Source organism: Trypanosoma theileri (assembly GCF_002087225.1).
Source record: "Trypanosoma theileri isolate Edinburgh chromosome Unknown TM35_Tth_21_V1, whole genome shotgun sequence".
NCBI lineage: Eukaryota > Euglenozoa > Kinetoplastea > Trypanosomatida > Trypanosomatidae > Trypanosoma > Trypanosoma theileri.
The window spans coordinates 2,785-15,830 of NW_021639863.1; the positions used below are offsets into that span (position 1 = coordinate 2,785).

Genomic DNA, 13,046 nt, shown 5'->3' on the forward strand with positions numbered 1-13,046 from the left:
CCTCCGCTTGGCGTCGTTGATGTTTCTTTTTGTTGTGAAATTTTACTGTGGACTAAGATAAGCCATTTTAGACAGTTCACTCAATGTTAATTATAATGAAAAAACGTTTCGTATTACACAATCATGGCTTACGGAAAAACTCAAAACTTTATCGCAAGATAAAGGAAAATTGGAAAGAAAAAACGCAAAGCCAAAGCAATAACAAACAAGAAAAACGAATACAAAAAAGACATTGGAAGAAACACCGCTGCTGTTTCAGCTCATTTGTATGGGGTGAAGGGCAGTCTCATGATCGGAGGCCGGAAGACAACGCGGCAAAGACTGCACCCACGGTTTCGGGATATTCCAGCAGTGAAAAGCCGGTTCACTGGATGGAAAAGCAAAAATAAAATAAAAATCTACAGGGATGCGTTGGGAGGGCACGAAAAGAACGATCCCGATTGAATCGAAAACGAGAAACAACCGAAGCAAACACTTAGACTATCAGTTTGTGTAGAAATACAGAAAAAACATGAGAGCAAGAGATAGACAATAGCGTTGCAATAAGTTACATGCGATGATATGTGCTTGAGCTTGCCCTTTCAGAGTTTATATATAAAACAAATAAATTACAATAATTGTTTCCCTCCACAAATTTTCGCCCTCAAAATCCACATCACCCTCAATAGAAAACAATTACCCTCTTACACTCTTGTTCCCCAGAGCCACGCCCGTGGGAAACCAACGCAACAGCAATTCGGCTGAAGACACCCCATTGACGCCATCCCCCAACCCGCCAAATGCACGTTAAACCCTCGTAAAGCGAGATGAACTGCGCGCGCCTACGCTGGCGATATCATATGAGGTGCGCGTTCCCACGCACCACCCGCGGCCAAAACCTCCCCTGAATCCTTAAATAACAGCGCCCCCCATCCGTACATGGAGACGTCTGTTGTCAGCGTTGCCGTGGATGGCAACTGCTGAGGAGGATGAACCGGCTCATTCGTTACTAATGTTTGGAGCCAACTGTGTCCGATGTCCTTTGCCGTTGAGGATAAATTTGCCTTGTCTTGTGGCCTTATTAAACCTCGATTTAAACGTGACAAACGTCGACGTACAATTTTTAAGAAGAAATAATAAGGGAAAAGGGATTCACCTCTTACCCCTCCCGCGTGCATCATACGCGAAACCGTGCTCTCCAATTCCTCTACATTCGTGCCATCCAGGGAAGGAGTTGGACGTAACCTCTTTATTGTTTTGCCGCTTAAAGAAACCTTGTTGTTTTTGTGATTGAAATGTGCTCCTATGAAATCGTATTCCTTTGTGTTTGGCTTCTCCTCTCCGATGGTGGCACCGCAGAGTTGCATGTTCTTCAAAATTTGCTGCCCCCAAACTTCCACCTTTTTGTGTGGACCACTGATTCTGATGTTATCGAACCAAACTTGTATTTTTAACTCTTTGGGTGCCGCATACTGTGGCTTTACCGACCCCGGATCACCAGCCAGAACTCTTGTAATGGTATTTAAAATCCCCGGACCGCATTTATAACCCATGAGAAGGCAAGTGAACTCAACGAGTTCTCCTTATTCCGTGCGGCAACGGAAACTTGCGCGCATGTTAAATGGCAGAGCCACCTGGTAAAATGATGCCTTTAAATCAAATAACGTTGCAGTTTCGTCGTAAACTACATCCAGGTGCCGGGAAATGTGCCCTAGAGGAACATCAGCTTCATAATCATCCTTGTCATTCTTTTCTCCTGGCCAGGCGATGAATCGCCTTCTCTGCCCGGAGGGTTTTTCCTCCACTACCCCAAACGGTACTACCCATCCTGTGGTCGGGTGTGATGAAGCTGTACGAATAATACCTGCTTCCTTCATACGCTGCGCCTCGGCGTTATTAATTCGCAAATTGGATTCACGCCGTCTGGGATGCAATTCGGGTTTCTGCACAATATCCCACACCTCGTCCCAACGCCTCCTGGCACTATTGTTCAGACGTCCTCTAATCCATTCGGCGGACAGCGTTCCTATGTTTATTTGTTGTAACGGTAAACGTGCTTCGTCATCTTTCGTCGCCACCCTGGTGAGGTGTGACCGTTGCAGAATATTGCGGCCTTTAAAGGGGAAGCCAAAATGTTGTCCCGTAAATTCTGGTAATGTCCCATGTTTCCAATTCTCTTACATCAATGATGTCAGGCGTGCTGATTTGTTTATTGTTGCGGCCCAATGGCCCAGATAACGCACCGTGCTTCGTGGGAGTTCCATGGGGTCCGCGTGTTTCCCTAGCTGCGTTAATAATCTTGGGTCGAGATTGCGTTCGACCACTGCTGCCGCGGCGTGGGCCAAAGCTCCTCCCTTTATGGAGTGAGCTGTCACACCGTAAGGCCGGAGAATATCTTTCATATCTTGTGCGGTTAATGGCGTTAGCTTTTTCGTCGCTCACCATTCCTTTTATGGTTTCTCTGACCCATTGCACGCCTTCTCCTTGAATTACGACGTATCTGGCCGCTCTGTGTGGATCGCTCTTGAATGTTTATGCCGTTTGTATTACCCTGAGTTGTGTATATATCTGTCTTCTCATTTTGACCAGCTGTGCTGATATCCCCTCGTTGCGAATGGAGTCCAGCCATTTTACAAAATTATTCCATGCATCTTGATAAAATAAACCGGGATCAGCTGGCCTGGGAAAAAGTTGCCGATAAGCCGCCATAACTTCGCCGGGCGATGCATCCCCCTGATATTCCATCATTCCTTCAAAAGTACAGATCTTCTCCGATGGTCTATTGCTTTCGGTCCAAATTGGTTGTCGTAATTCCTGTATGCCGCAAATGCCCAACTTCGGGTGTTCCTCAGTATTCGGTAAAGCTGGTTCCGGCTTCCATGCCCAGCTTGATAAATTTCTCCCTTTTTTTGTGGGGGTACCCTTGGTCCGGTTGTCTGGCTTGCATCAGGAACACTCTGTTGTTCCCCTTCGTTTAATTTTTCGAGCGCTTCCGCTAGTTGAGACTGCGTCGCTGTATGCTGATTGCGCATCTGCCGCAATTCATCCAGCGTTTGGTTAAGTTGTGCGCGGGGTGCTGCCAATTGTATCTGTGTGTTTGCCAGTTGCACTTGCGTTTCTTCCAATTGATTCTGCGTCTGAGCCTGTTGCTTTTTCGCGAGGGGGGGCTCCTGATAAATATGTGCCATTTGGTTCTGTAATTCCTGGAGTTGTATATTTGCGTTTTGTTGTACCCCAAAGGCTTCGCGTTCCAACTGCGCCGGTGCGCGGCCATACTCATAACGTAGCTTTGTAGCTTCCTCCCCCAGTGCTGCCCATTCTGCACTGAATAAATTGTATGTCGTCTCGAAAATTTGGAGAAAATTTTGATTCCTCGGCATTGTAAAGTTAATTATGGAAGGGCACAAGGCCTCCCAGTCCATAAAGTCTTCTTGGCCTATTTTTACTTCAAGTGTATCATCGCCTTCTAATGTCAGAATACTGTCAATGTGAAAACAGTATTGCGGCATGTCCGCTGGTTTTAAATTAAAAGAAAAATGACGTTGGGCCAAATTGGCGCACAAAATCTTGGAAAGCCTTTGTGCAAATCCGCCACTCTAATAGTGTATAGGTCGGATTTGGTTGTAGTTATCATTTTCCTTGCTTAAAAAACTTACTTTTATTTTTTCAGAAACTTACGATTGACAGACTGTAAAAGATTGAAAAGAAAACTCATTTTCCTAAATGTTAAAACCCCCACTACAAGATTTGTTAACTAAAAAGACAGTGAAACTCGATCATTCTTTTCGCAAACTAACGAAAAAAAACCAAAGAAAATAAAATGTCTCTCACACATCCCTCTTGTTTCAAAATTATAGCTTCCGTTTTCTTTTTTGATTTCATTTCATCTTTTGATTCATACCGTTTTCCTTTTTTTTGCGGAGAAAATAAGTTTTCTTAAAATAATAATAAAAAAATAAAAATGTGGCAACAAGCCCTTGCTCTGATTCGAGCATCCTTATTACGAGTTAGCCGGCAAAAATTGCCTTCTTTCTTTTTTGTAGCCTAAGCATTACGTTTTCCCCAGAAGAAGTACAAAGAGGAAAAATGATGTATTCCACTTTATTTTTGTCCTTAAAAAGTCTGCACAGACCTTGATTGCAATAAATTATTATAATACCAATTTCTCTCTTGATTAATCTCACCAACCCAAAAATAACAGAACCAAAGAAAACAAAGTGCTGAGAGGCCCTTTAACCCACCCACTACAAAAGGCGTAGAGGGTGGGGTGATGGGGTAGGCCTTTAAAAGTTGCGTTTTAGAGTGTTGTGTAGAAGTTCATAATAAATAAATAAATTTGTATTATCCTAGAATATTTGATTTGAAATAATAACATAAGGAATGAACATTCCTCTCGCAAGCTCTCAATAAAAAAAAAATAAAAAAAAAACACAGGAAGAGCAGAAACCCAGACTAGGGAAATACAGATACCTTCAAAAGAAGAAAACCAAGCAAAACAAACGGTGTAAAAGTACTTGCAATCATTGTATTATCCCTCCTAATCGCAGAAAACCTCGGATCAATATTATGGACAGCAGTCTGGTTAAAAGCGCAGTTACATCTTTCATCTTCCATGACAGGGAAAAAAACCAATTACATTGGTTGGATTTTGAATTCTTCAACGTCGAACACATCATGGTTCACGTTCGTGAAGTGTACCATCGGTGGTTTTCGCTTTTCCGAAAAGGACAGACTCTGTTCAAACACAATCACTTCATTCGGCGCATCCACCTTTAGGATGGACTCCGGACAATACAGTGAGTACTGAGGACCTACTTCAGACCAGAAGCGGCCAAGATTAAAACCGTTAACAATTACAAATCCCTTTCCAAACTCCCTCATGTCCAACATCGTTCCTCCTCTCAGACCCCCTGTGATGATCAGGGACCCACGGTAGAATGTGCCGGGCTGCAGTGAAATCGGGTTGACGCTCCCCTGACTGTTTGTCTCCGGAATCGGTCTCCAATTCGCGTTAGAAATAAGGTCGCGCGTCATTGGTAGAGTATAGATGGTGTACGACGACGGTTTCATCATCTGAGTATTCCCCTCTTCACCACAAGTGATATTAGGTGCTGAAAGAAGTCCTTTCCGCACACCGCTTGGTTGCTTCCACCAGTAGTTCATTCTCCCCATATTCTCCACCACAACCGTTACTGTACTGATGTTTCGTGGAGTGGTAAGCGTGAGAGTCAGTGACGAATTATGTATCCTTCCCTCGTACGTGTCATCCATGTAAATGAAAGCGTAGTCGCGTGGTCGCAGGCTGATCTCACGCACCGTTTTGTTCACAGAAAACCGGTACGCAATATACCCGTACCCCAGGCCAACATCCTCCATCGACGGTGGTTGGGAAGATTCGCGCTCGATCACTTCCTTTGCAACCAGCTTCAAATTCTCCTCACCTGCAAGAGGCGCATACTCATTCAACGTCACTGTTCCGTACTCCGCTAGTGGAGGTGGCTGCGGGATACTCGACTCCAGCGAAGGATTAGGTACAAATATGGCAAACACATCGCGAAGCGCAGTGAACATTGGTGTAGGATGTCCACTCTGGTTAATCGGTGCGCCGTAGTCGTAGCTCGTCGGTACAAATCCAACTTCATTGCTTCCACTCCAAAAACCAAAGTTCGTACCACCAAACTGCTGGTACATATTCATGTTCACCGGAGTTTTACTGCTCTTTAACATTTTCAATGTGTTTAACATCACCGCCACGGGGTCACGTGCAAAGAGCCCCTTCGTTCCCCAGTATGAGATCCATCCAACGTAGAATTCACTGTTCATGTTTGGTCCCTTGATCCCTGTCAGAGATTCGAATTGGTGCTGCACTTTCCATGCACCCGAGGCATCCCTTTCATTGTTGTAGAAATCTACCGTCTGATATACACCAGGAATAGCTGATCGATTCAAAAAGCCTGTCTCATTCCCATCCACTGAAAAATGAATGATATTCGGCCCAAGAGCGGCACGCATCATGTCACGCATCTTTTCCAGATACGCCTTGTCGCCCAAACCAGACATGCCGTATTCATTTTCCACCTGCACCATCACTATCGGACCGCCGTTCTCATACAAATATGGCACAACCTTTGGCAGAAGGATGTCGAACCACTTCTGCACCGCCGCCATAAATGCAGGATTCCTCGTGCGCACGTCCACATCATCCTCGCCCTTGAGAAGCCACCATGGCAGACCACCAAAGTCCCACTCAGCACAAATAAACGGACCAACGCGCAGAATCACAAGCAGACCCCTCTCCTGTGCCAGCTTCAGGTATTTAAAAAGATCCCGGTCACCTGTAAAATCACAGGAGTCCGGGTCATCTGGGCAGTGAAAGTTCCACGCCACGTACGTCTCGACAGTATTCACGCCAGATGCAGCAATGGTGTCAAAGCGCTGTGGCCACTCCGCGGCAAGAGCACGGAAATAGTGGAACCCACCGCTTATCACCTGAAACGGTGTGCCGTCACGGAGAAACGTTGACCCGTCTTCGCTGATGGAGAAATTACGCACTGCATCACCCCTCGCAGACACAATGCAAAGCAATGCGAATGCCAACACAAGAGAGCGCATCGACAATAGCTTCGCAGACATTAGCTCAATGATCTATAGTAATACACCCACAAACACAGAAAGAAAACGTAAAAGGAGTAAAAGTAATAAACAGCAAGGCGCAAGGGTTATGGCAGAGAAAAGCAGCAAACACGACAAACGTGCGTCCAGACTCTCCCGCCAGTTGTTCACACTAGGGGTTTAGCGAATAAAAAAAATAAAGGAAATAAAATGTCTCTCACACATCCCTCTTGTTTCAAAATTATGGCTTCCGTTTTCTTTTTTTGATTTCATTTCATCTTTTGATTCATATCGTTTTCCTTTCTTTGCGGAGTAAATAAGTTTTCTTAAAATAATAATAAAAAAATAAAAATGTGGCAATAAGCCCTTGCTCTGATTCGAGCATCCTTATTACGAGTTAGCCGGCAAAAATTGCCTTCTTTCTTTTTTGTAGCCTAAGCATTACGTTTTCCCCAGAAGAAGTACAAAGAGGAAAAATGATGTGTTTCATCTTATTTTTCCCCTTAAAAAGACTGCACAGACTCTGATTGCATTAAACGATTATAATCCCAATTTCTCTCTTGATTAATATCACCAACCCAAAAATAACAGAACCAAAGAAAAGAAAGCGCTGAGAGGCCCTTTAACACACCCACTACAAAAGCGTAGATGGTGGGGTGATGGAGTGGGCCTTCAAAACTTGCGTTTTAGAGTGTTGTGTATAAATTTATGATAAATAAAAAAATTTGTATTATCTCAGAATAATTGATTTGAAATAATAACATAAGGAATGAACACTCCTCTCGCAAGCTCTCAATAAAAAATAATAATAAAATAAAGGAAGTGCAGAAAGTGAGACTAATGCTTCTCGGTCCTTACCCAAAGGCAGACGAAAAAAGACCGCCACAGTACCTTTGGCACTGGTCGCTCCATTGTCCACTTCCATACCACAACCCTAACTGCGTATAGCATGGTCTGGGTTCCAGTGGGAAAGCCCACACAGTTGGACTGAGCATGCAATTACCCAGAAACGCCAAAACCATGCCGCAGTCTTAAAGAGAAGGGGAGAGAAAAAAAAAAAAATAATAACAATAACAAAATCAATGTACTTTTCATGTACCCGAAAGAAATAGATCCATTCCCACTTTAGTGGCAACAGCGCGCCGCAGCAAATAATCCCCATCCACTTTTGCTGAGGAACACTTTGGTATCACCACTCCTTTTCAAATATCTGATGTCCATAACTATTACAGAGTCACCGCTTTAATCTGTTCGCTCCCCAAGAAGAGCGTTCTGATCTCATCATGGCTTAACTCACGATTGTAAAGAAGAACATTGGTCACCGTTACACGACTGTCTGTCTTCATGCTGCTGTTACCGTATCCACCAATGTAAAAGTGTGAAATGCCGGGCGAGTGACTGTTATACATGAGCAGCTCACCGGAACCTGGGAGAGGTTCACCATCCACGTACACAGATCCCACATCGTTCTGCATCGAAAGAACAACGTGATACGTTTTCTTCGCCGACCAGAATCCAGTGGAAATCTCGGAGGCGCCGTATATGGGGTTCCACTGCTGTTTAAAATTGTACGACAAACCCAGGAGTTTTTTGCTCCCAGACTCGTCCACACTCACACCCATCAGAGGAATAGAACCCTCCTCCTTTGGAACCTCGTCAATGGAGACTGTAGCCGCTAGCGTGAAGCCGTAGTTTGCGAAATGGTACCGTTGGTTCTGTCCCTGCTTGCCCACAGGCCACCGCGCTCCTCCGCCAATGCCAGCAAACCTAAGACCATTGTGAACTCTGGCCCCATTCACCACAAATGCGTCCACACAACTGTACACATCCCTCCAGTAGGGTTTGTTATACTCGCCAGAGAGGAATCCCACAAGTCCTCTCGTAGGGAATGTCGCGTTGCATTCACCCTTCTGCGATGGGACCACAGATGCAGCGGAGGGGCAAATACCCGAAAGGTATTCATCCTGAGATTTCCAAGACTTCAACACGGACTTCATCAGCTGCAGCTCATTTTCCAGGTGTGATAAAACAATGCTGTAAATTTCATCTTCGGTCTTGATTTCGTGCAGGCAGAACAGTTTGTCATTGGTGTAAAGCAGAGAGCTATAGGGAGTTTTCTCAATCCCATACGAAATTTGCCCAACGTCAAAAATGCGTTGGTTGTCTGTCATCCAAAGATGGAGTCGGTCGCGATTATAATCTCCCTGGAAATTCAGTGGGTGAGTGAAAAGCATCACACGCTTCCCCTCAATCGTCACAGCAATGAAGCCAGCTTCGCATCCAGGACCAGTTCGTGAAGGCGAGTTACCCCAGACCTGGGACAACGTACCCAGTGCTTCTTTCCACGTCTCTCCCATATCAGATGACTCGAATACCCTGCGGTAACCGTTGTCGCGACGACTGTTCAGAATTAGTTTCCCCTCCCACTCAACAACAGCAGACTCAGTACAATCATAAGGAGTGAACCCCTTTGAAAACGCCCACGTCGCACCATCATCCACTGAATAGATCATTGAAACAGAAACGCGTTTATCGAAATTCGACACCTGAACAGGGAACAGAAGGGTTCCATTTGATGCCACTATGGATGGACCCACACCACCAATAAACTGTTTTGTTCGCACTCCGTCTACCCATTTGGGCAAAATGGAATTCAGAGAGATAGGCTTCGTCCACGTGATCGATGCACTTAGTTTCCCATTCACGGTTCTCTTTTTCACCTCACCAATAGCTAACAGTGTATACCAATCGCTTCCATCAGGCTGTTGAACCCAGTTGAGAGGCGACTCATAAAAGCCTGCAACAGTGACATACATCTTGTTTCCCTTGACAATGACCGTTGGGTCCATTACACGAGAGCGGTTCACGTTCACGCGACTGTTCTTGATTGCGATCTGCGTCTCCCACGTTTTACCACCGTCCACGCTATACTTCACAACAGTTTCAATAAATGATTGGTCATCACCAGAGATGTACCGAGCATCCGCAAGGGCAACAAGGACACCATTCACCTCAACAAGGCTGGGAATTCGAAACGAGTGAACAACCCTTTCCGTGATAGTTCCATTGTCCTCCTCAAAGGGTACTGATGTCACACCTTGTTTGAACAGAAATGTTCGCTTTGGTCTTCCCCTCCTCGTGAAAGAGCTTTGTGCCGTTCCACTACAGAAGAGCACAAGAAGCAGAAACACAAGCTCCACATACAAAAGAGTCTTGCACATGGATCTCCTTGCCTTCCACTCAGCTTGTGAACTCATATGTCGGTTTCGGTCCTCCCGCTGTAATTTCTTACAAGTGTCTTGTTCTTCTATTTGCTTTTTCCTTTTTTCTTCCGGCGTGTCACCACTGCTTAATTAATAGAAACTTCACTTTGTCTATTCGAAAAAGAATTTGAAGAAGAGAGAAAGAAAACAAAAACATCAGCAGAAATTCATCGTCAGAGAAGAAACACTATTAGACAGAGTCAACACAAGAAGCAACCCTCGGAGTATCGAAAACCCTGGTGCCTCTCACCCATAGTGAGCCTCAAGATGCAAGACAATTCAATTACCATCCCTGCACTATCGGGCACCCCCGCGTAACTCAAAAAAAATTAACCACTAACTGTTTATGGTGTACCTTTACTCCCATTGCCATCCCAAGTTAACTAATTGTATAATTATCCGCATAGGTACTCTCAACCATCTGTGACCCTCAATCGCTCTTTTTTTTTCTTTTGGTTCCTCATTCAGGTTTAGAAGCAGTAAACCATAAAGAAAGAAAAAAAAAGGTGAAAGTGTATGAAATGCCGGCAAACAACAAGAACAGGCTTGTAGTGAGTAAAAGTTCATATGACACACTACTTCACAAATACAAAACATTATTTCCTTGTATCCTGTTTTTTTTTTCTTTGGAGAGGCAGTTCTCTCCCACACACACATCATCGTTACCAGTAATGAATAAAGCCATTACCTTATTTCTCACACTTTTCTGAGGGAGTTTTCATTTACACTTCCACGCACTGCCACCCGCAGGCGGCAGTTTGGTGTCACATTGTTTCTGCTTCATCTGTGTGGTCAGAACACAGTCATTTCCCAAGTCCCAGTGATATATGGGGCAATGCAGAGCTGTTGAGTGAATTGAATGCCCACTACACTCCACTGTATGTCTTCTTCAGAGAAGTGGTAAGGGTTATCTGTCCCACACGCACATGAATCAGTACTAACTTGATGTGGGTGGTGCAGTTCATGGTATGGTGAAACAGTCTCCCCTTCTGAAAAACATAAAGCCATCCACAAACAAGACCTCATTGGTCCTTACGTGTTTGTTGGACCCACACAAAGCAGCAGACGCACACCAGCAACAACATGATACACATGAAGACAGTGCTGCTTCTCTTTGTTGACTTCTCTACAAGAATGAACAACACTGGGCACTGCCACCTAAATGGGGTGGTCAACATTCTCAGAGTTATTATCTTTTTGTTTATTTCCTTCTTTTGGGTCAACTTAAACTTGTTATTCTGCTTCCTTCCCGTGAGGAAAATAAATAGGTTTCCAAGTTAGAGGAGACTCACCTCATTTGCATTGAGCACCTAGAAAACCTCCCGTCCCGGTTGATCCCCTCAAGAAAGGGTTTGGTCAGAAAGAGATTCTTCCTTTCAACATCACATCAATTCTTTCATAATAGTGTACACATGCCACGTCTCCCATTACTCTGGTATTAGTTTCTATATGTCAACAAAACATCAGCCCACATAGTACAACAGGATCAGTGCAACAAAGATCATCAAGAGATACGCATAAAGCTCTTCACTTCTACTTAGTGGAGTAGGGATTTTCCTTTTCCAAGATAGATGTAGCGGAGATTCGAGTAATGAAGTAGACGCAGAAGACTTAGTAGAGAGCCCCATACATCAAAGTACAAGAGAAATAATCTTAAAACCACACTGTATCATTGCCAACATAACAATTACAGTAATATCAAACGGCAATAATGAGATCACAAACCCGCACCTCTGGAGGTATGTAGGGCTTCAAATGCCAGACAAACAGAGACGTCCATCCAATCAGAGTGAAGTCAAATAATGTACATGAAAACAACAGAGAGCACATTATCAGCTTCAGTTACAGTGTGTTCATCGCATACAATCCTTGGGAAATATAGGGAAAGTAAAGAGATAAACACGGGGAAGCAAGAAATATAGTAAATTAAAAAAAAGTAAAAAAAAAAAAGTAACAGCAGCAACAGTAGTAGTAGCAGAGAAGCAGAGAGACAAATACTCTCACAAACAATTCTACCCAAACCCATTTGTTTTCGACTTCAAAGTCTGTGTCTTGCTTTTCCCAAAAAAAAAAGAAAGAAAGAAGGGGAGAGGGCACTTATTATTTTTCCTCAGTATGTGTTTTTTTTTTTTGCCGCATATCTTAAAAATAAATGCCCTCATAAAGAGTCTTAGATGACTCCCCACTACCTATGAAGATTGAGTAGTAGCGAAAGAGAGGTCATGAAAGCCTTTTTAAACTTGCTTTCCGCACAGGACGGAGAAGAATGGAACGGATGGGCTTTCAAAAACGTACCCTTTGCGAGAAAATCAATCATAATAAATTATAAAAAAAAAATGATATTATGTACTTTTCCAGAGATGACCAAGGTCAGATCATTTCTTTCAGAACTTTTTTTCTTTTAAAACAGGATCACATTATAAATGTTCAGTGAAAAAAAAAGCCCAGGCACAAGCGCCCCCTCCACTGCCGTTGCACTCTCTCTCTCTCGATCTCGGCATGTGTACATAAAATCACATCCATACGCAGTCGGGGTTTGCTGCAAAAAATGCAAAAAAAAAGTTATTTCCAAAAAATGAAAACAAACGAAGCAAAATAATAATAAAAACGATTAAGAGTTATGAGAATTTTCTTTTTCCATGGAATGAAGACTACTCAAAATTAAAAACATTTGGTAATTCAGTCTGAAATATGCACTTTAATTTTTAAGAGCGTAATAAGCAAAGTTACTTATTATTCTGGACGTAAATGGGGTTCATGGAACCACCACATTACTGCAAGAACACACACAAGTAGTGCAAGAGAGGCAATGTACGGTGTACTGAGACTCTTGTCAGTACCTTCTCCAGCAATAATACCCACGCGGATCCTAGAACCACACTCCTGCGCGTAGGTTGAGTCCTCCCTCACATTAGTAAACTTGTATCCCTTCTCTGCAGAGGTGATGTCGCTGCTGCCTGGGACCTCAGATGGTGGTAATACGTTTTTCTCTCGGTCACTCCTCTGTGCTTCTGCGGATTTGTCACGTGAACCACTCACATTGTTGGGTACTTTGCTTTTCTCGACTCCAGCATCTCCTTTACCCGTAGAACCATCAACGATACCCCTCGCAGATTGGATTTGTCGGCTTGAGGGACAATTGGGGTTTGGGAAGATACACCGTAACTTCCTTCACTCACGGAGGTTCTCTCT

At 43.9% G+C, this 13,046-nt stretch overlaps 5 protein-coding genes across 5 annotated transcripts; all 5 read right to left on the reverse strand.

The window, feature by feature from the left end:
- Nucleotides 1-821: 821 nt before the first annotated feature.
- On the reverse strand, nt 822-1,532 carry TM35_000211000 (uncharacterized protein; the record flags this gene model as incomplete). The annotated part of the gene is made up of 1 exon (XM_029026950.1): nt 822-1,532. One exon carries the CDS (start codon nt 1,530-1,532, stop codon nt 822-824), a length of 711 nt encoding a protein of 236 aa, XP_028881560.1.
- Nucleotides 1,533-2,094: 562 nt separating this feature from the next.
- TM35_000211010 (uncharacterized protein) lies at nt 2,095-2,424 on the reverse strand (the record flags this gene model as incomplete). The annotated part of the gene is made up of 1 exon (XM_029026951.1): nt 2,095-2,424. One exon carries the CDS (start codon nt 2,422-2,424, stop codon nt 2,095-2,097), a length of 330 nt encoding a protein of 109 aa, XP_028881561.1.
- Nucleotides 2,425-2,723: 299 nt separating this feature from the next.
- TM35_000211020 (uncharacterized protein) lies at nt 2,724-3,488 on the reverse strand (the record flags this gene model as incomplete). The annotated part of the gene is made up of 1 exon (XM_029026952.1): nt 2,724-3,488. The coding sequence occupies one exon, from the start codon at nt 3,486-3,488 to the stop codon at nt 2,724-2,726; it is 765 nt and encodes a 254-aa protein (XP_028881562.1).
- A 1,123-nt stretch (nt 3,489-4,611) lies between these two features.
- Nucleotides 4,612-6,612, reverse strand: TM35_000211030 (putative beta-galactosidase; the record flags this gene model as incomplete). The annotated part of the gene is made up of 1 exon (XM_029026953.1): nt 4,612-6,612. The coding sequence occupies one exon, from the start codon at nt 6,610-6,612 to the stop codon at nt 4,612-4,614; it is 2,001 nt and encodes a 666-aa protein (XP_028881563.1).
- A 1,205-nt stretch (nt 6,613-7,817) lies between these two features.
- Nucleotides 7,818-9,848, reverse strand: TM35_000211040 (Chain A, Sialidase; the record flags this gene model as incomplete). Its single annotated transcript, XM_029026954.1, has 1 exon — nt 7,818-9,848. One exon carries the CDS (start codon nt 9,846-9,848, stop codon nt 7,818-7,820), a length of 2,031 nt encoding a protein of 676 aa, XP_028881564.1.
- Between the last annotated feature and the right edge of the window lie 3,198 nt (nt 9,849-13,046).